General features: G+C 35.6%; 1 protein-coding gene across 6 annotated transcripts in view; it reads left to right on the top strand.

Moving 5' to 3' along the window:
- The window catches only part of LOC108578660 (dentin sialophosphoprotein-like), a 122135-nt gene that overhangs the window by 45730 nt on the left and 52389 nt on the right, over positions 1 to 24016 (top strand). For all 6 annotated transcript variants that reach the window (XM_017942031.1, XM_017942029.1, XM_017942030.1 and 3 more), the window contains 4 exons: positions 987 to 1080; positions 1189 to 1526; positions 1846 to 2061; positions 8538 to 8580. In XM_017942031.1, coding sequence (XP_017797520.1) covers positions 987 to 1080; positions 1189 to 1526; positions 1846 to 2061; positions 8538 to 8580 — 691 coding nt within the window. The remainder of the gene's footprint in view (positions 1 to 986; positions 1081 to 1188; positions 1527 to 1845; positions 2062 to 8537; positions 8581 to 24016) is intronic.

The raw sequence follows: 24016 nt of genomic DNA, 5'->3' as shown, positions 1-24016 counted from the left end.
TGTAAAGCGTGTGTTTCATTCGTGTGAACCGGTTCAAAGACGGTATCTCGATGGATATCTGGTTCTGTCAGGGAAGGACACGTGAACGAGTCAAAATTTCCTCTTGCAATATTCCTTACACGTAAAGCTACGAACGATAATCTAGCTAAATATAAAACGCTGTATCTGCTAGCACTCGTGATTAAACAACCGTATCTAATCGTTCTTATTGTGTCGCTTTAGATCTGTCGTACAATAAAACCCGTTTCGTTACAACTTTATTTCCCCCGGAATTTTTCCCAAGTGTCGACATTCATTATTGAATGAACGATCTTTCCAATAAACCGATAAATGTTTTCCTATAAAAGGGCACTTGGTGTCTATATAAGGTGATGCAACGAGCAAACAGCGCCGGTTCTTCGTAAGTTCGATGTAATGGGGTCGCGAGTAGTCGTGATAGAAATAGCAGCGAGATCGAGTAGTCGGGATGAGAGCGTGATCGTGATTGAAATTCCAATATTAAACGTGCCGATGATTGTGAAAATGGTTTAAGTCAAGAATCTGGAAAAAAAAAAAAATTAGATTTATCAGATACTCTGTGTTGCGTCGATCTTTTCGCAGAAAAGTGTTATATGAGCCACTTAGAAGCCAAAGTGACTAATCTCCGTCGAATTAGATTTATTAAATTGTTTTATTCGTGAAAAGTTAAGCACCAAGCTTTGATACTGAATTTGGAGGAATTTCAAAAAGTGGGGTTAAGCATTTTTGGCTTCTGAGTGAAAGTATTTTGTGGAAAAATAGTTTTTAATACCGCCCAAAGAGAAAATTTCGAAATATCTCGAAACGGAAAATGTATGACTTAGGCTAATTTTATAATCACCGGTACAAATGTTTTGTCATAATTATTTTATAAATATTTTGTAATAATTTTCTGGTAAATTTTTATCTATCTATAGTTGTTAATGCATAACAAGAGAATAATGATTGTAATGCGTTAATTTTTACAGGAACTTGGATCGCAACCCTTGCCAACAATAGTAACGGAAGATGCAGACACTGCGGGTCATGCCTCTCAAGACCAAGGCCACAGGCCACGAGCAGGTAAGATGACCATATTTTATCGTTTAATTGAGTATCGTGGTTAAATTCCTTATCGCCGTTTCATTTTTCAATGTTACATGTTCAATTTTGTTTTCTTAACTATGATAGGAACTTGGGGCTCGCACTCGCGAACTATCAGAAAGCCAACCTCAGGAAGCGCTCCTGGCTCTGGGAAATCGACGCCTCTTCCGCAACAGCAAGAGCCTTCGAGTTCGTCAAGCTCTAACAAAGGTGGCAGAAAAGCTTCTGGCACACGGTCTGGCTCCACTAGCCGCAGCAATAGCCGTAGCAATAGCGCAGAACGAAGAAGAAGCGGTGGGACTATCGACGACACCGCCAGTCCCACCAGAAAACCGGCGTTATTCGATGCGTTTAGACCAAGGAGCAAATCAGATGCTAGCAAAAGAAAGCCCAGTATTATAGCGAATATGAAGAGCGCTGTACAGGTACAAGGATAGTTCTGTTGTTTCTTTTGGCCAAAGTCAGTTGGCTGTTTGAGAGCATTTTTGTGACTAAAATAGATTGATAAATAAATTATATTGGTTATTACAATGATAAGTTAATTGGTCTTCCTCAGTTAATAGATCAAAAAGAAGTACAATAGTTTATATCTATGTTTATAAAGTAAGAAATTAGTGTCATGACGGTTAAATAGTATACGAAACAATCAACTGGTTTTAAATAAAAAATATATAGTTATAGTTTTATTGAGAATGTCAACGAGAAGGAAGTCATATTAATTGGGTGCTGTTGAATGTTTTACAGCATTCTTTGTACAGAGGCTCTCACGGAAGTTCGTCAACAGATGTACATACAGATAAAGATCATCATAGAGATAGCAAGGACCACAAAGAAGATAAGGTGCCTATGGGACGTCCGCGAGCAGGCTCGGAAAGTAGTAGAAATCCTGTGAGCAAAGTCATGGATCTCATTAGGCATAGAAGCCATAGCGCTCTTAGTTCGGAGGATAAGCGAAAAGGGGTAAGTAGTTTTATCTTGTATTTTTATAAAAATTTATGTTTCTTTTACTGGTGTATTTCAAAATTTAGTCATTACTAAAATACGCAGTACACGGAAAATACAGTGACGTTTGTTACATACATAGTTACCGACTGAGTTCTGAATAATACTGTTTTACCATTATGGGTAACAGTTGGTAATCATCCTTTTTCTACTCAATAAATTAGATGGCTTATTCAGTTGATAAATTCATATATGATAAACATGATTACAAAGATAAATGATAAAGCAATTAGTGCAAAGTAATATTTACTTTGCACTAATTGCATGAATAAATCTAATTTTCACTTATTCTGTACCCTGTTAATGAATAATATAGGATACAATTTACATGCAATGGATGTTTCAATGAGTAGTTCAAAATGTTATAATACTTCTTTAATTGGGTTTTATGATTTGTAATTTATTTCCAGCTTTTCTTGCTCTATTAAGTATGCAAACATGTACATAATATAAAAGGTTAGGTTACTTGGTTTTTTACATTTTACCATATACCATTGAAAAAGCAGAAAATTAGGACGAATCCTTATTGACTACATCCACATCTGCCCGAGTTCCAAGGGGAGGACTCAAAATTACACCGGCTGCCTCATTTCAATGTTTCTCCTCTCGACAGAGCGTGACTTTTAGAAACGAACAACCGCTGTCGGTTCATTCTAACAATGGTATCTCGGTGAACAAAAGGATGATCTCTGAAAGCAGAGAACACATGTTTTGACGTCGACGTTTACGCGTCTTCGTCTTTTCTCCACGCAATTCAGCAGGCTATAATGCTAGAAAACCTTGTAATTTTTTGCATCTCGTGTAATATATGTATTTCGGTTCATTTATGTTGTACATTTTTTTTTTTTCATTTCTCCATTGCTATATATACCCGAACTTTAATTTAAATGTTACAATAGAGTTGACCGCGTTGTTGTTTATTTATTTTGCATGCACTGATAGCCTTTCAAAAAATCTAGTTTATAGTAAAGAAAAGGAACTGTATCGCTTGAACAGCGGCGGTTCTCATAATGAAGTTGCAAATAGCATCTGTTCAAATATTAAAGTCTAACTCGTACGTAGTCACTGATTATTTTATCATAATAAGTTTCTTCATAAGTGTGCTCTGTTTTATCCTTGGTAAAAGTTTAGTTTCGAACCTTGAAATTTTTTCAAATTCGTGTATATATATAATTATTATTTAAATTAATAATAATTTTCACTAATGAACGTAACTTTTTTACGTATTTATTTTTGCAATGTATTTTTTTTAATACCTTTTTATTTAATGGTTAAATAAATACTTGTACGTTCATTGATTGTGCTTCTCTGTTACATATTTAAATTCGATATGTTTTGAATAGACTCTGTTGGATTCTGAAGTAATCTTCTCTGGGTACTTTTCAACAAAATTTTCTTTCAAGTTCCAGCATTCTCACGCATATGTCACATGACTCGTTAGCGCTGAAACCAGTTTCGTTTCTCCTACCGATCACAATACCGTAACAAACTTCGTTACTTCGCTCCGCAGTTTATTTCTGTCTCTTACGATTAAACGAAGTTATCCGAATCTCATTTATTCCTTTGCACTAACATTGCTACCGGCCAAGGTTAATTCAGATTTAATTTACTTCCATAAGATATTCATTAACGTAAACTCCATAATGTAAAAAATTATTAACATTAATTCGTTTGGTTTCAAATATTATTTATCTGGATAAAAAATTCTTCCATATAAAGTTTCAAATTAATGAAATAATTACCGTTGATCTATACAAATCATTTCAAAATTTAATTCAATTTCAAATTTAATTTACTTCAATAACAATGCTTTTCACGTAAGCTTTTCAGTGAGTGTGGTTATTATTACTAATTATCTTTACTTCATATTAAATTTATTAAAGAGAAAATTAATTCACGTAAATATTACAATGAACGAAATTAATATCATTAATGTACTTCATTTCGTTAAAAATGATAATCTCGTCTTATGAAAATTATTTTCCAAGTACCATTGACAATCAGAAAAACATCAACACATTATATGGATTCATCATCCAAAAGCTAAATATTAAACACCCAGTCCTCTGTTTTACTATTTAATTTTGACTCCTGCATCAGAATCGAAATCGACAGGTCACTGCGTCGTAATTATAATTTTTCATTAACCGCGATTCACTTTGATATGCAAATAGAATTCTCTGAGCAGGTGAAATATTCGTGGAAGAACGTGTGACGTTCAAATTCACCGGTAGTCGACACTCGTACGTATGTATATACGCGTTTTTGCAAGTGTGCATACGGAAGCGTCATAAACGCGTGTTTGTCGTGTGTGAGCACGGAGCCGAGAAAAAGGCAGATTCAAAGGCGCGTTTTTCACTCAGTGAGTCGCGGAACTTGCAACGTCGAAGGTGCTAGGAAAACGCGCGCATCTTTTTCTCTACGTATCGCGCGCGTTCGAAACCGATTCGTTCGTTCGTTTCGCTCGCTGAAATTCTATCCGGCCGGTTCCACGGAAAACTGGCAGTGTGTTGTGACGGTGAAATCCTAACCGTAACTTTCTTAACTGTATTTCCGTCCGTTTCTACTTTTTCTGCATGATAACTGCTGTTGTTTGTTTGAATTGGAAATTGTATCGTCTCGAGTATTTTCTCGAGAAAGTACGAGTACATTAGTGGTGAGGATTATCTAGTAATTTCTAGTTTGTGGTTGTAGAGTGACAGGAAATTGATCATTATTAGCGGAGATATTGTCATAGGTGTTGTTTATGGTTACAAACTAATACGATGTTGAATGTTGCTGCTGGATATTATTACTGGGTTTATACTAATGTAATTTTAATTATTCATGACTAACTTGATATTCGATTTGTTTATCCTTGAAGTGATATTACATCCGTTAGTAAGCAGTACTTATTTACTGAACGTGTTACCGTATGAACCGGAACTATCCAATGAAATAAAAAAAAAATATAGGCTTTTTTAATTCCAAAATAATAACACCCCTTTCTTTAGTGTTAATTCAAAGAATACACTTGTTCGTGTAAAGAAAATTTGATTTTTAGCTATTATCGTGCGATTACAGTGATTTGCGTAATACCCGGTGCATTTAGAACATTTATTTAGAATTCCGAACCTAAAGTTTTCAATTATAAATATTTCACAATCTTCTTTTAAAAAGAGAAGGAAAAATCATATCCCCAAAATTACGCAACATAGACGGAGAATAAAAATTTCAAATGTGCACATAACTTATAACTATTTTCACCCTACAAAACATTTTGCTTTCATGAGCGCCAGTGTTGTTTGACAAGTGGCTTTCATGGCAGTTATATTTGTATGGATTCGTTCTATTGAACAAAAAGAAATGTACCGTCGCAGTTTTCTTAACTGTACATAAAAGACGCTGAATGGTGACTTACGGTTACGGAGGATGTCTCGAGTTCATTGATGAATCTTCTCTCCCTATTGTTGGGTTCTTATAAATTGAAAGCTAGCAGTTTCGTGCTACTCTGCTTCGCTCTACTCCTTCGCCTTTTTTGCCGATCTAAGCTTCGCACATAACATTCCAAAAACTTACACGCATACTCGTTTCCTTTTATTTGCTTCTCTTTAACCTAGGTGGAGTGAAAAAAATCAATTTTTCGAAATTATTTGTATTTCAAAGTATAAGCCTTCGTGAATATTTTTGTATATTTTTACATTAAAATTTTTACAATAGACGAAGTTGTAGCGTTTAAAAACAAATTATTTCTATACGTATAGTCTGGGTACACGTGTGCCCGTATTGGTTTCGTAATTTTTGGCATCGTTTATGGCAAGATGTTGCAGGCATGTAACTTAAACACGGCCACTGTTTACTTTGGTACATTGAGTAATATTTGCTCTATCTCCAAATACACCAGATCAAACAGAAATATTTCTCTTGTCATTTCTAAATTGGATTTCGCGTTTCGTTTCTGTACATTTTTTCAGGCTTCCCTATTTCACCATTCAGATTGAATGTCTTCGAAGCGAACTATGCCGTGCATATCTTTTTTCCGTTGGTCGAGTTATGAAAGCGATAACTTGTGTAAATCGCGACCATTGTTCCATTAGAATGAGACGCAGGTATCATTTATATCGCATAAAAATGTTGGAACGAATGATCCAAATTGAACGATTGTTTCATAATTTCCTGTTAAAGATAAAATAATACAAAATATCAATGTTTATTTTATATTGGATTCTGTGATTTTATAAAGAATGAATCGTGAACATTGATTTTAGACTTGAACGTATAATTATGACGCATTTTCAAGAATATTTTCTTGGTATTTAATATTCCCTTTATTTATCCTTTCGTTGCGGTAGATTTTAATACGTAAGATTCGTGACAAACGATAAATGTGAATTGCGGTTGCAAAATCTCTTGTTTTGGTCGTATCATCTTTAAATTAAGGTGCGAGCAAATTTTCAAAGCCGCCTATAGGCACCAATAGCAACGAAAGCGTTAAAACGTGGCGTGAGCAACGTTTATTGGTTCTCACTATCAGTTCCTGTTTATCAATATGAATGTATTGTCATTGTACCGGTATTGTGCATTAGCAATGGAAAAAAGCCGGTGCTGACTATTTTTATGAGGAAGTTAGAATACTTAGAGGTCAACGTTGTTTTTATGTAGAGGTGAAGAACTGACGGCGCGCGAGCCGCATGAGGCTTCTGCCCCTACTTGCCTGCTCTACTCAGCTGCAGGGGAATAACCCCCTCTATACCTATTCCACTCAACCACTCTGTCATTTCGTCTTCGTCTTATTACTGTACCAAACTGGCGGCGCGCGAGTCGCACGTAGCTCCCATTTCAGTGTCAGCTAAAACAAAGTATATATTTACATGGAGTGATGGCTAGCCAGCTCACTGGGGGAAGAATCGGCCAACTTATAAAGGGATTCGTGCGGTTTTTGGCGAAAAAATTTATCTGTCCTGTCTTTATGAATGAACATCGAATAAAATATTGAAATTAGTTTACGAGAAAATGATCGGTAATTTAAAAAAAAAAAAAAAAGAAAGCTGAAATAAATTATTTAAATAGGTTACATTACTTATGGTCAATCTTTCATGTTGTCAAAAATTATTCTTTCCGCATGAGTTAGAAATAGTTGGAATGAATACCATTCAGAATGAAAAATCATATATAAATGATTTAAGAAATTGATCTGCTTTTGATATGTTACGATAGATTCAATTATGGTAATAGTATTATAACGAAATGCTCGATGTCGTAACAACATCTGTGCTTTACATCTGGTACATATGTCGTGTTACGTTAGGTTGTTTATTTACTTTTCATGATAGACTCATTATCGTGTTTAGGATAGAGTTTTTAAACAAGTTTCTAATATCAAACGATCAGGTTTTTTTTTTTATTAATGATAATACAAAACCTAGTAAGAAATTTTTAATAATATCAATACTTTGTTAATAATAGTAACTATCACTATTATTATGTACTGTATTAACCATTCAGGCGGATATACCTTATTATTATTATTATTTTAATGCACAGAATATCATGAATATTTTCATAAAACGATTCGTAACCTGGAACACGCCACTTAAGAAAGTGATTTAAAATGCAAATGTGTGACTATTGCATTTTAGTGCTCGGTTATCATATTGAGCATACAGTATTCTGCGTAATATTGTGTACAAGAAGTTCTTTTGAAATTGTTAATGTTTTTAATTACTTGACTTCGTCAGTAAGACATAAACGATATTAAGAAAATATTAATTTTCTTCGTGCATTTCTAAAACTGATTCATAAGTAGATCGTTCCTCCACTTCCGGTTTTACGTAAGGTGTCACGATTATGATTCTTTGGAAAACAATACTACTCGGTTGACCTTTAGTTATTCTTGCCGTTGTTTCATTTTTGTTCTTTTCCATTCGTTGAATTTGAGTAATATGCCATTTTTTAATAGCAATTGTCATGTTTTAACGATGAAAAATTAATAATTGCAATATTGCAATTGACAAATAGTCAACAAATAATCTATGTGACTGGTTTGAAAATTTCACAGAAACCCAGTGAGAAATTTTGTACTAATAAATTAAACGTTATGTGATATGTGATATCGTATCAGTGTATCGAATAAGTGTGCAATATGTCTTCGTATTTTCGATGGATAAAGGGTGGAAAGAAGGATGATTACTTTGGAGCGAAACCAAGAAGTCGTTCGTTAGATTCGAAGAGTCTCGAAGCATCCGGAATTCGATTGATTCTTCAAAATGTACATAAAACTTTTTATCTTACTCTGTAATTGAATTTTTCAGCATATTTAGCAATAAATATTTCTAATATTTTGTAATAATCGTCACTGTGATAAATGTTCCAATGTACTATTTATTTTTATTTTTTTTTTTAAATAAAAAAAGTAAAAATTTTGTTCTTAAAGTAGACATTTATTTTTGTTGCAGAGAACTGCAGCTCAACACCAGGTACAAACAGCAGCTTCGCAGGGTAAGTGTGCATATACTTTACGTTTAACTAGTTTCGGAATCGAGTGTCTGATTATTCCCGGCTACATAAACACCGACGCAATAAAGATGGTACATACATGTGTCAAGATAACCGAGAAATGTCGCTCTGCTTGATAGCATCTGAAAAATAACATTGTACGTTTTCCATTTCTTTTTACACTGTCGCGACATATCGCCATATAATCAATAAACTAAACAACAGTATAGTTATTTCAAATAGTAACATCTGTTTTCTTTTTCCTTTTTTTTTTTGTTTCTTTTTTGTTTTTAGTAAAAAATATAAACTTTATGTTTTGCGTCATATTTTGAATACATTAAATGTGTTATTCTTTCGTTAGGATAGTCGTAATATGAATGTCAAGTAATATTACGTAAACAAGTATTACAATTACTCAATATTCAGATACACACGTATCCGGTGTATCTTGTGTACATTTCAAAATAGTTATCCCTTGTGTGATATTTTTTTGTCCCGGTTTACTGTAATATCAGCTATCCCCATTACAGTTGTGCCACCTCGTTGGAGCGAATCTTCGCCCTTCATGTAGTTGGCGTGAAAGAATAAGCCATTTTATACCGAAGATAAAATCTTTTATTTTTTTCAATATATGCTCACAAGAATAATACCAATAGGTAGGTATGATTTGCTCGATGAAAATGAATCCAAGTATTATCTTATTCAATCTACTTTTGGCTAAAAAAAAAAAAGAATTCCATTTCATTTTTTAAATTGAGCTTGCAAAAATTTACAATAGGAAATATATTAAATGTGGTCGTACTGGAATTTATTTTTATTAAAAAGATTTTATCTATCCATAGATAATATTCCTACGAATATACAAAAATTTTACTTTTCGTCATTTGGTCATTTCGCACTAGAAAATTCTTTTATCTATAGAACAGAAATATCTCGCAGTAATTCACGGCGTTCACGCTAGATGTCGACTTTCAAGCGGTCGTTAATATGGCGCGTTCATTCCGAAGCACGTAGGACAGCCGATGCTACTGGGACCTGCGCCTCAGAACGTTTTTGTACTGCAACGCGTAAGGTGGCACGTGCTTAAAAGTTGCCCGCTTCGTGTTCGTTCAGCAGCCTCGTCACGATCAATGCCCGCAATTCTTTGAAAAAACGCGTCATTATCGAGATCACTTCTTCGTCCCTGCACGAGCCACGAGACTCGTTCTGAACCAACAATCGTGGTTAATTAAGACGCTTATAAGTCGCGCGCGTGAATCGTTGCGGTACAGAAAAGTCGTACGTGCGAAATGTAACGTCGCACCAAGGAGAGAATTTGCACGCGATTGGTGCTGTGTAGTTCTTAACGTGAATCGTTTCATTTTTGTTTCCTTTCTTCTGCGTGATTTTTGCGACAACATTGACTGTCGAATGGCTGTTCAAACGGACTACGACGAGAACTACTACGTGTCAGTAACGGCACAGCCAGCGATTGTAAATGTAAACATTATTACGCGTTGCGTGCCATCCTGCGAGAGACGTGTACGGGAATCGAAATTTTTTACCTCGACATTCGAACATCGGTAGTTTCTGCTCGTTCTGTTAACTTTCTTCGATAATCATTGCTTCATTTGGTGCAAAAACCTGCTTAATGGTGCTTTGCGATCACGTGTTACTGGAAATCCCGTAAATGTGCTCTGAGAAGCCTTTGATATACAGATTTCCCGTGAAGTTGCTTACGCGATGATTTGGCATCGATTTTGAATTTATTTTGCGCGAGTGACAGTGACCATTCGATTTATACGAGAGGGATTCCGCTTTCATGTAGCTCGATGTGAACGGTGTTAGTTGTTTTAAAAGTGCCAAGAAATGTCAAGCTACCACGATAAGCACTAAACACGTGAAGTGCATTGTGCGATTTCAAAGTGAAAAAGGAGGATCGTTTGCCGCGTTGTAAGCGATCTACTCTGCAACTGTTGGTAAGTGTTCGCCATATTTTTTCATTTTCTCGCCTATGGGGACTTGGTTTTTACTGATGGAGAGACGTGGACGTTTATTATATGCAGTGAGCATATGTGACACCACCTTAAAGGTTCCCAAACATCTTACTGCTGCACCGCGCGCTTATCTTCTATGTATTATCACATGGAGCTTAAAGTCCACATAAAAATAAAATCGAATCAAGCGTGACATACTATCTCGTTATTGAATGATCGGAATGTTGGATGCGTAAACATCGAATTGATTTAGGTAGTAATTTTACCTAATATATTTACCTAATAACTTTTGGAAAATAAGAAAAATGAAATATCGTGATATAAGTCGTATTGCTTTCGTCCAAATTTTTTTTATATTCCATTAAAATTCGAGAGAATTAACCCAGTTTTCGTCTGCTACAAATCTAAATTTAAAATTTTTCTCTGCCTTAATTTATCAAAATATTGGTGCCTGAAATGGCTTTCGTAAAAGATTTATATCTTCCCTGTTCTATATTTCATTTTATTTCTTCTTCTGCAACATTGAAGACGAAAATTGAGTCACCATGGTGTGTCTGAAAATTCTTGGTGAGTGGTGCAATGGTACCAGCGGTGCTCGACACGAATGCCACATATTCCAGATATTTTATTTCTTTTTTCGTGTTCTCCTTCAGTCATTCCGTTACGTGTGTGGCCATATGAGTATAAATAAGCGGCAAAAAAGGAACTAGCCGTTGCGTAGAAGAATCTACCGTCTTCGAGTCACGAATTCATTTCTCGAACGTGTTATAAAACGCTTTTTTGCATTTCATTTATTCCAGTAGATCGAGATGCAGGATTAATATTAAACACAAAATAAATCAGAAAACACACTTGTTATGTGTAAATAGGAACATTAACGAGAGTGTAATTTGCATTCATCGTTAGTTGAATCTTTTTTTATTGTATTCCGTTAATCGAATACATAGTTTCAAGGTTATGTTGGGATACGTGGTGGAGAATTCTTCTTGCAGTATGCAAGAAGGAGCAGGAGTACGTAGTTTAGAAGCACATTAATTAACTTTTGGTGGTAAACACTGTTTTGGGTGCCTTCATTCTTCGAGGACTTTCAAACTTTGCTTTCTACATCTTTTTGTGTCCAAATATTCCCAAAGAATGTTTAGATTTTTTTTTATTTCGTTCCTTCTCGCAATTTACATCGTACAGCGTTATTATGTATGATTGAGATGTGCATTTTAAATAACCGTTTAACCTAGCTTGTTAATATAAATAGATTGTTTAACATAATGAAAGAATTAGATTTCTCCAACGTACAGCATGAGCTGAATATCGAAGGAGAGGGACATGCATATTTAACGCAAATTTCGGTACATCGAAATTCTGAGAATGCCAAATGCCAGAGCTGTCTACATACTTGAAATATGTATCAATTACTATCTATTTAAGCGGAACGCGTACTCGATTGTTTGAATACATCGAACGGAAAATTATTCGAAAAATTTGGAAAAATATACCATTTCATAAATTGAAAAAGAAAATTACATTTGAATTACATGCAGTTTTTTTAAAATGTCAATTGGCACGATGGAAAAACTCTTTTAAAAGGAAGAATTTAAAGCAGCCAATTACCACCTCCCTTCTTCGCTAATTTGAAATTTTAACGAGTGAATTAATATTAATAACACCTCTGCATTTGACATTAGCCCTACAATTCTACTTTACCTATCAAAATATTTCTTTCAGTGCGGCAGGTTTTTATAGAGCTAGATTACTGACCTAGTTGATATTAGTTTTATGACGGACCTCTTCTGTAATAGTTTCAGCAAACTGAACTCGGTGTTACGAAATTAGAAGCGGTAATTTGCGCTCATTACGATTCATCTTGCTTCTTTTTTTCCTTTTTTCTTCTATTTTTGTATTTATTTATATGTATATTCCTTCGTGCACGGTGGAATTTCTACGTTCCTGTTTAGGATGTAGGTCAGTTAAGGGAATCAGTCGAAATCGAGTTTCAGACTCGTGGATACACGAGTGATTGCACGAAACTATTTATAAATGTATATTGCTCTCTATAATCGCTTCCGGCGTACGTGTACTCGACGTTGATACGTTAATGCAATTTACAAATGTTGTATGAACTGGAGAATTAGAAATATCTTATAATTCATTGAATAAACGGTGGAAATTTTATGAGAAACGTGGGCGTCATTCATTGCGTTGTGCGCGATGCTAATGTAACGTTATTAATAAAGTTCTCGGATTTTGGTGAACATCCAAGAATTTAATAACTTTAAAAAAATTGTCAGAGCCATGGAAAAAGCGGAACACGAACGATTCATTAGCATTGACAATCCGAAGAAGACATCTCTATTGTAATGAAAAAAATACTAATCACAGTAATGTTGATATGTGCAAAATCGCATCTTCTAACGGGGAGAAATTCCTCTGTTTGCCCTGCTCGCTCGCGTGAACGTTTATCAGAATAGATTCAGCGAATTTTCAATTTTAGTTCTGTTTACAGGAATCACGGTATTTTAGTCGATGGAGAAAATTATTTATTCGAATAGTAACACTAACGAGGAGAAATTCTCCAGTATATTTATAGCGGTCCAAATGTTTCCAGTTTTTAAATAAAGAACAACTTGCAAACACTTTCTATGAAAGAAGGAGACATTTTAATCTGTATGAATTGTTCAAGGGAGTTGACAAAAAATCGACATGAAAACAGAGGAAAATTCAAAAACCTGAATTTTAATATTCTCAAAGTCAAAAATTTAAATTTGAAAAATGTCAAAAAATTGAATAGAAAGTATAAAAGATTGAACAAAGAAATTTGAAAAATTGCATAAAAGTGAACAATGAAGCATAGAAAAACGTCGTCAGAGACTTTGTTTCCTTCAACTTATAGTTCTTAGTGAGCGAAAAATAAGGAACTCTTGTGTAAGCATCCTTTAGAGTCATTAGGTGTCACAATAGTCAATTCGCCTTAAAATAAAACCCTATTATTATGTTCTCTACCTTGTGTAAAAACTACTTCACAAACTTTTCCAATTTAATTGTTTCCTTCACAAAGGGAGCTTTTTTTACTGGGTCAAAAAGAGTGGTACTCCCCAAAAAAAGAAAAAAAAAATAGTGATCCAGCTGTGAAGTGATTTCCAGAAGCTCGGCGTACGAGTTCGAAGAAGTTTGCACATGTTTACCAAGGAACAGTCGCCTTGAACTAGAGATGTGGATCTATCCTCGGTGAGAGTTTAGTAGTTTGCACTTTTTTAAGCAAATGCGAGAGAACGCTAAGAAGGGCAAAAGGAACAACACGCTTTCGCTACCCTGCTCGGTAGACGGTTGAGCGTGTGTGGCTGTGCTGGCCGGCTGAGAGCGTGTAGTATGCGAATGTAGTGTGTGCGCGTGCGTGAGCGTCAGCTAATAGAAACCGCATTCCTCGATTGTGCCAACTCCTGAGATCCGGGCGGTAGTGTCCCAAGGATAGGACAAGGTCACACGGTATATACAAAATCCCTTCTAAGCAGGACCCTTTTCTCACGGACTTACCTTTCCTCGTGCTTTTATTCCCCTATGGCACTGTGACGTAGTTCACGATAAAGGGATCGGCCTGTAATCGAGTTACGTGATGGCTGGATAGGAATACATGGTAGAATATTCAAGTGTGGTGTTTTTTTTTTTTTTGCATTTCTTTCTTTCTCTCGACAGAGATGCTGAGTAACCATTTACTTCGATAAATAACCTATTTCAGCGTGATCATGATGAGTTTGAACGCCTGACGTAATTAAGTGTATAAGTACGAAAGTGAGATTGGTGTATAATTGAGATAGTAAAAAGAAATTGAACATTTAAAGCAAGAATTTCTTACGCGATGCTTTATGTTCTAGAGAAACCAACACATTTTTGAAACGCTGTTTTTGTTTCGATGTTTCCTTTGTAAATATTGGCTGTTGCTTGTTTATTTTTCTTGTCTGTTATACTTAAGGTATTGGTATTGATTCGATAACATGGTATACCAGTCGCAAACAAACGGGCTTTGATTGCACACTTTCTGTAATAGGAAAAATAAATTTCAGGAATTCTCCGGCAATGAAATAAACCTACGCAAATAAAATTATTACCAACGGTATTCGTAAGATTTATTTAACAATAATTTATCGTAAAATGTATCAAGCACGTGTCCCTGTTTACATATCCACATTTTCAATTAATTATTTCTCTCTGCGTGCATTATAAAATTCGAGTCAAACAACTTACACGCAATCAAGCAATAATAATAAATTAACCTGAATTATAATACATTTAAAAAAACACTTGACTAATCTACCAATAATTTATCGTTCAATTTCTGTCTACAATGACTCTCACTAATATTCCGACACTATTTAGAACACTATAACTTTTTTAAAAATGGACCAAACGACTTGAATTTTTTTGAGAAGTTAGAAGGATTAGTATAATAGATGACGTGTTCAAAAAATTTGGAAAAAATTGTCGAAAGTGTCACTCAACACTTACAATATCAATTTGCAGCGAGAAAAGAAAGGGTGGTGTGTAATAACCTGTTTAGAGCAGTATTCTCGATTATTTGTAAAGTGTGATATTTACATGCATTTAGATATGTAGGTCGGTCGTCGATGTGCTGTTCCTTTCGAGTATAGTAAACGCTGAACCGGCGCACAGCTGGTTCTGGAAGTGCAGAGCGTGTTACAAGGCGGGTCTTCATCGGCCTTGAGGAACCGGTTCCGAGATCCACATGTCGATCGTATCGATGTTTGAAACCGGAAACGTGTTTTAGGAAGAGGCGAAACGTTAAAACGTTTAATAAAATGGTGGCACGTTTACTTCCCTCGTTCCTTCAGGTTCTCCTTGTCTTTTATTTTTTTTTTTTTACTCTTGCGTTTCTGTTCTTTTTTTCTCCGTCCTATCGAGGGTATTGAAAGTGAAACGTGTAAATGAATGTTTGTTTAAAAAAAGAGAGAAGAAAAAAACGTGGGATCAGTCTGTAAATTATAAGGCTCGTCTATGCAATTCAGTTTTGACCTTTGATTTACCTTTATGCATAAATAGAACTTCCGCTTCCACGTTTATCTGTCATCGTGTTTGCGATTTTACACGGTTGAGCCGTGTGACACGTTGGTGAGAGTCGGCGTGGTCTTTCGAAAACATTATTCAGATGTGTCATGTCGTAATAAGCGATTTTTCAGTGAATTGAAATTTCAACACGTCAGCGATGGATGTACGTGTTGGCAGAAGTTACATCCTATTCGAAGACGCCCGACCACGAGATAATTCGAAAGCATTTTTTTGTAAAAAAAAAAAAAAAAAAAAAAAAAAAAAAACGTTTTTTTTTTATTTATCTAATCTTAGACGATGTGAATTTTTTTACCTCAGCGAAAATACATTATGTACCGTGTTACATGATATTCGTTTGTTATACGGTTACGCAACGCGTAATACAATAGATGGCAGCGTGATCCATCAATAAGGTGCTGAGGTAAAAAATATCGAAGCCTCGTTTATAAATACGACCGTTTTTCTAGAAATATTCTGGAGAAATGTGTGTGTGGTCGTAGGTCGTTAGATGTATAAAAATTAAAATTATTTGGCAGCATGATTTATTTAACACGAACGATTTATCAAATTAAATATAATTCTAAGCAATTTTAACCCTCTGTAACGTCACGTGACTTGGAAGTTATTCATTTATCTATGTTTGCACTGTTACACCAATACCAGCCAATTTCTTTGTAATATTTATTAGAAAGTTGAATTGTTAATAACCGTAGATTTATTACAAAATGAAAATTAGAATAATCGGCTTTTTAAAATTGGCGCCCATTGCAGCGTCAATGTCACTAGAAGCTCTTAAAATCCCATTAACGTGTTCTATCCTATTAGCTAACATCTCGTATTTTTCGACTAAACACGTGTTACATAGATACGTTGTCACCCCGGCAACGGTCTATTTTCCTAAATCGAATTACAATTTGTTGAGAGCAAATCGCACCTGTGCACTTTAATCCACGTCTCAAGGTCTTCGCGACATAATACCTACGGTCGAGGCACCACGGTATCGAGTTTCCAAATGTGAACGAAAAAATCGACCCTTCGACTGGCCATTGTGTGTACATACTGCACCGCGCCACTGCAGTTGGCGTGGTATAGTTAAGCGCGTACGTCACGTAACGTGCATATCTTCACGACTCCAGGGCGTCGTTTAATACCGAGAAAAAATTCAGTTCCATTAAAAGATCGTTATTAAAGCGAATGAAGAGATCTAGCTTGGTCAGTTTCGAGAAATAATTTATTAGAAAAAGAAACGTAGCTAACTTTTTTCCCATACTAACGTTATGATTATTATTAACATGGAAAATAATGGAAATATGGTGTTCGATAGCTGGAAAAATAGTATTATATTAATTATACTATATTAATTTTTGTCATTTTGCAAGTGTTTTGGCGCTAAAATTTAAAAAATTCAAAATGAGTTAACCACTTTAGCCTCAAATGTCAATGCTAATATTTGTATATTTAAGTATACTTTCTATATGGAGGGAAAAAGGACGAAGAAAAATCCTGCAAGAAATTAACGTTTATTTTTATGAGTTATCGCGATAGTTTTGTGAGTTATGGAAACATATGGCATGGCCTAGTTTGTCAATATTTAAATATAAAAACTGGAGATAGGAAGATTAGGTCACCGGCGTGGTATATCAAGCGGTGAAGGCTTCTTGTGCATCTTCCAATGAAAGATCCAGCATTTTAGACGTTCCGGGCGAATATAGTTATCGTTTTAATCGATTTTCTCGGCGGTGGTTTCGTGCTGCCTTATATATTAAAGTGTATGTCAGCTGTGTGACATAGTGCCGGAGTCCCGGTTACGAATTTCCAGCATCAACAACCCGTAAATCTTCTTCGTACAATGCTATTCGTATCCCTTTGCCATCTCCAGTTTTTTCCCCCGTTTTCTTGACCTTTCTAAAATTGAACATCTTATTCGAAACGTTTACTCGATTTTGTCTAATACAAAATCTTTCCTAGTTTCGCCGATATAACCTGTATTTCATTCTTTTCCTGATTTTTCGTCTCAACTACCTATCACACGTGTATCGAGGATTTTCTAGGGATTTATCGTTTGCGACGTTTTATTTCTGTGTTTCCATTTGAACACGTCGATAAATTCACTGCAGAATATGTGTATAGATTGGGTAAAAATGGTGTTGTCGGTAGCTGTGAATACGTACACGAACATTGTAGTTGAGTAGCACGTGAAAAGAAAGATTGTTCACAGTTACCAGGCTTCGTTTCGAGCCTATCCATTTCACGGTACTTCAAGGTTGAATGAGAATAAGAGAGACGCGCCGTGCGCGTAGACAGCCCTTGTCCATTCCTTGCGGAGCAGTGAGACGCATTCGTGCATTCGCTTTTTCGAGGTGCCGTGTCTAGCGATATGTACATTTAGAAAGGGTCGGTTTTCACGAGTACAATTGGTGTATTGTTGTTAACTGACGATTGTTTCGTTAGCCTTGAGAAGATGGGAAAATTGACACATTAGTGGATTAGGAAGAAGAAATTTGCAGGTTAATCAGGGCATGCATGTGTTTTTACTTGATCGAAATTATCACATTTGGCCCAATTTGCTCAATCTTTTTGGTCATTGGTAAAATCGGAGCAACTCTATTTTTTACCGAATGGATAGCCTTTAGACAGGCTTCAGTTGTATCGACATTTAACTTGCATGGAATTCTTAGAATATGAACAAAAGGGTGAATTTAATTTGCAAAAAGTGGAATTCGGAGCGCAAAATTTCGTGTTAAGGGATTGCAGGGACACAAATTTTGGAATTTTGGGTTAATTAAATTTGACCCAAAAAGCGATGTCGGTGGAACTGAATTTGTATTATATTTCCCTCGTTACAGGAAATCCTACTCTATTTATTCTGCGTACGATAGTTCAAGAAGATGAGAACTGCTCGAATGTTAGAAAAATATAATTTATTTAATGATGACTCAGGTGTTTCTCGTTACAACACTAATTAATTCTACAGTTTAGACATAAAAATATCGCGCTACCGATGATAAACATGTTTTGCTCACGAGCGTTCAGCCATTAACATATTGCACGTTGAGAATATCATTGGTTTGTAGACACAGGGTAGATCAAAACACCTATGTATTATTGCAAATTGTCAAATGTATTAGTTCGAATGAAAGAAAATTTTCTACAATCTTTTAACATTTGACAAATTTTACATAACTGAGAAACTTTGTACAATACGATTTTACAGTATGCCAAAAATTAAGCAGAAATAATTTATAAGTAATAACATCCTTGTAATAGCTTGTTAAATTGAAATTTTTATCGAACACTCGATTAACCTTCGTTATTACACGTGAAAATTGAGCAATAAAATTATGCACCTCGTCTCGTCGTATTTCTTGAGGTTATGGCAACAAATGTGGTTGAAATTTCTTAAAATAAAAAAAAAAATTTAATTGACCTTGCAGTGTCCTTGACGCCTACATACAACGATCTTTTGCTTCAAGGTTCAAACATGCATTCCGCTCTCCTTTAATTCTGTCATGTTCAGTTTTTTCCAGTTTTACCCCGAAATATATCTCTCTGTTAAAGCAGATCACCTTGCATAAAATTGGAAAAGAAAACACACATTCGATTATTTTCTTTTTTAAATGAAAATAAAAAATCTATTATTATTATTCTCTCTGAATATTAATTTACAGCAAATTAATTGTTATGTATCGAACGAACGTACATTTAATTTATGGTACAGTGGTAAATTCGAATATCGTACAATTTCAATATGGCAGTAATAATACAAACATCACAAATAATAGCGTCCAAACATAACCGATAGTTCGATATCGACAGAGAATCAGGTATATACTAATACAAACTCGTTATTAACACGCACGAGCCACGGTATCGCTTTTTTGTTTATTCGTTCAACGATACAGGTTTATGTAATCGGTATTCTTGTGTTTGTTCAGGTTCTTGGACACGCATTTCCAAGAACTAACCTCTTTGCCCATTTACGTTTCCACTTTGCACCTCAGATCTGGTTAACTTTTCCCTTTCGCTTCTTACCTAACCTTTCACTCTCGAGAAATCCAATACTAAAGTATTTACGTTAAATTTCACACAATTTAATCAGGATCTAATATTTCTCAATTGTTTTATTTTATTTTCATATTCGTCCAAATCAACCACTCGTTCATTTCCGCGTTATAAAGCATAAGATAAATAGTAAAAATAAAAGTTAATATAATGCTATGTAGAAATCAATTCTATCACATTTCCACTGTTTACTCTAATTTCGAAGGTATCAGCGAGAATACAATTGCACAGAATTTTTTGTTGTATTTGTATGCGATGCATGTGATCGTTCTTACCAAGAAACGGTCGCTGTGGTATTGAAAGTGGTAATTTCAATTCGATCGGTTCGCAGCGGAATATAGATGTTTCCGTAACGCGGATAAGAACGTGGACGGTTTAGATGTAACGTTCAACTAACTGGTCGAATCGGACCATCACGTAATTTCTGTATACGTGTTACGAGGAAGGTATATTTGCCTCTGCGTCGGTAATGTTTCACAGTCATAACCACACTGTGTTGGACATTTTAAAGGTCGATTCGGTGAACCTCCGCGGCAAATCGAGAGAATGTGTTCAGTGCTACTCCGACGGTATGTAAGTTGAAAACCTGACAACGTATTTATAGACTCTCTGATATCATTTTTCATTTTTCTCTTCCTATCAGCCTGACCTTCAACGAGGCTCTTCGGTCTAAGATATTAGGAATCGTTCTTTACGAATGATAGTATCGATAGATTTATTACTTGCTAGGGAATATTCCCTAGTGATAATCACCGCTTTCGAATGAATATTAAATGTTAAAAATATTTAAAAATGCAATATAAAAAAGAAAAATATTATATTTTTATATCTTTATTTTCTCCATTGTAATTATAATTAAAATAGGTTAGGTTGCTTTTTTCTTTAAGATTTACTTAATTTTCTCTACGGCTCTCTGAGAAACATTCATAAAATTCTATAAAACAGAATTTTATTCCATTTTCACCAGACAATATTATTCTTTTCTACGATGACATGCATTTGCTAATCCTCTGCATGCCATAAATTTTCATTGAAAATATCTATATACACTCAATGTACGACATTATTTTTCACTTTTCTTACAGGATGTATTTTTTTAATAATACGATTTTCCAACTCCTTCGTAGATTACGTTCCTAGTGTAACGTAAGATTTGGTGTCGTCTCCTCCTACCTTTCCTGGATAGTGAATGTTGATTTCCCCTAGGGTGACTTGAGTTTCGTGGGGCAATAACTTGCGGGAAGGGGTTCTATCGTCTTTGACACTGGAACCCCATCGAAATTGCGCCGAAACTGGAGAGTTTCCATCGATCGTGGGGCAGCAGTTAGGGAGAACGCAGTAGATTCTCCAGCAGGAAAAGTAGGTGTGGTTGTGCATACTAAACGGACACTATCTCAGTATATACGAGCAGATAATTCCACTTTTAAATCAGACGACACACGGATTATTGACATTTGAAAAATTCCTATTGTGATTGTAAAATCAATGGAAAATTCGTGGAAATAAATTCTTCGAAGTAATTTACAATATTAGATTTAACGTGAAATTAATGTAAATTTAATTGTCCGTGTAAAATTTGATAATTTTACAAAACTGCAATGTTTGATGTTATTAATAGGATTATTTGAAATATCGCAAATACAAAACACGCGGAGGATATTTTTCGCCGATCATAAATTAAACGTAAAATTGCCCTTGGCTTGGTGTATTCGAGACGAGGTATTAATATCTGGAAATTGATAGGTTTCGTACGGTTCCTCATTATCGCGTCGCTCGAACCATGTATTATTTTTTCAATGAGTTTGCTGCGCTGAAAATGATTTCCGTTATAAGAGGTATACGTGATTGGAGAAATAATGATTCGACGAACGTCATGACTTATTATACTTTGCTCTTGCGCCTCTTAAAATTAAACAAAATTTACACTTTAATAAATTCATATATATACATTCTTTTTCATTTTTGGTGATTTATTTAACACTAGGTTTACGGGACGCGTCATTTTGGCGCATTTTCAATTTCACTAGGAAAATTACAGAAGATCATTATAAATTTTGTATAAACATATTGTTCGTATTATCGTTCATTTATAAGTTAATAGTGCATATGTTGTTTTTAAAGAAAATAAGTTGCTTTTTAAAGAAAATATGCGGTATTATTCGCGCGTCAATTTCACGCGTGTCCGTAGAAATAGGTATATGAGAAATGTCCGTAAACCTAGTGTTAAATAATAATAATACAGCAATATTAAAATTATGTCATTTTTCGTTCTAATGAAATGTTTCAAAATATTCTCGCCGAAAAATCATTTTCAGAATGAAATATTTTTCGACTGGAAATAAATTCTGTATAAAAAATTCCAAGCACGTAGTGTTTACATTCGCGTGTACTTTCGGAGACTGTATCGAACTATAATAAGATGAAAAGAGTATCACGAGGACGAAGAGAGAGATCGTGGGGGGGTTTAACGTGGCTTTCGCGGTATTGTTGCCCGAGTTTCTTGTCTTGGGTCTTCCTCTTCCTTCCTCTGCCACCAATTTTTCTCCTCATCTCGTTGAACAAAAGAGGGAAAGAACGAGGGCTATAATAATTCCTTTGAACGTGCACTCCTCCAGAATGGGGAGACAGTCAATCGATATGACCCAGTTTCTCTGCCGCGACCTCGAAATTTGCCACATCGACGACCCCGTTGTCAAAATCGGGACAATTTCCAGTATCGTCGGAATGCTGGTGCTATGATTTCGACTTCCCGATAACGCCAAGGCTAAAAAACCGAACACGATCGAACGGCGGGGGGATAAATCGATTTTGCGGTATTAAACGTTCCTCGAGAAGGAAAATTTTGTGAAATTTAGTAACACATTCTACAGATTTTACGCGAAACCCTAACGAACCATCCTAACCGGCTTATTTTCATAAATTTTCGATCTTCGAATCGTTTCGCCATTTCTTTACATCCTGAAATCATCGTATAAACACTGGAAAATTTAGAATAGCGGTTTTATATTTTTCTGTTGAAATGGTGTTGCCTCGCAAGAAATCGCGACGAAACCTCGGTCTGGCGGATTATCGTCATGAACTTGTTCAATTGCACCTGGCCGCCAGACCGAGGTATACCGGTCCTCTCGCGCGTACCGTACCCCCCGTGAAGAGGTCACGTGCGCGGTGGAAATTGTCGCGGCAACCCCGTGGGAAAAACCCAAAAAAGGGGGTTTTCTAATGTTAAGCAACAATCCCTTTCCATTGGAAGGAGCTGCGTCCCACCTAAACAGTCTCCACCAATGAAGAGTCAGCACCTACACCCCCCAGAATAAATCGGCCACCAATCAGCAACTGGCCGAGCTGATAAAACCAAGGAAACGAAGCAGAAGCGCGTCTTTTTTGGGAGTCTTAGCAGTTGATCTTACACAAATTAGTATTTTGTTAGTCTCGTCGCGATATCACATCAAGTATCACTCTGTTGCAAATTAAAATAGTTCTTAGCATTTCACACTGTATAAATCAAGGTGTGATTAAACTCGCGTACCGGTTCGGCACTTCAGCATCGAACGTTACGCGACCCGAACAAATGGAAAACCATATTTTCTGCAACTCAGAGTGTATTTCTACACAGAGAGGTTTTAGTACCTACAAATTGAGACAAAATTTTTCATATTTTTATTTTCCCGGATTTTCGATATTTCCATTTGCGGAGATTAACATTTGTTTCAATTTACGGTTCACGTCGGACGAATGGAAATTATTACCCGGTCACTTGTCTGGAAATGAGTTTGAACGTGGTTCGTGCAATTGCTCAAGATGAAACTCTGCCTCTTTTGTTTTGAATAATAGGAGGATGGGATCGTTCTCGTAGAAACAACTTAATAATCGGTGGCTTTGACTACTTCCTCTAATCTCACAATCAGTCGCGTGTGCTAAACGCTTCCTCCTGAATTCTAATTTAACCCTCGGCACTCGAGGATGTACCGCGCCGCTTCAATTTCCAACACCATAATTCATTATTAAATAATATTGCACGACGTGTAAAATGCAGAATTCGTTGCTTATATTCCTTCCAGCGTTTTCTCGATCGGACTGGTTCTTCTCCTCTGTCGTCAGTTTAAATCTCGAACAATCGTCTGTAAAGTTTACTTGCTAACGAGGCTCAACGAGCCTGTCGTTAGATACTTAACAATCGATTTTAATTGAACTAAATAGTCCTGCCTCTGCAACGAAGAGATTAGGTTAGATTAAGAGATTCGAATGGTCTCTCCCTGTTGCATAACGCATTTTCCAATCGCAATTTCGCGAAATTAACAGGATATTCTTTTTATTTACACTGATCGTATAATTGGAAAATTGTACAT

This window comes from Habropoda laboriosa, unplaced genomic scaffold (assembly GCF_001263275.1).
Source record: "Habropoda laboriosa isolate 0110345459 unplaced genomic scaffold, ASM126327v1 scaffold45, whole genome shotgun sequence".
NCBI classification, from domain to species: domain Eukaryota; kingdom Metazoa; phylum Arthropoda; class Insecta; order Hymenoptera; family Apidae; genus Habropoda; species Habropoda laboriosa.
Note: the sequence above shows the minus strand (reverse complement) of the source record. Positions and strands in the feature narration are given on the sequence as shown.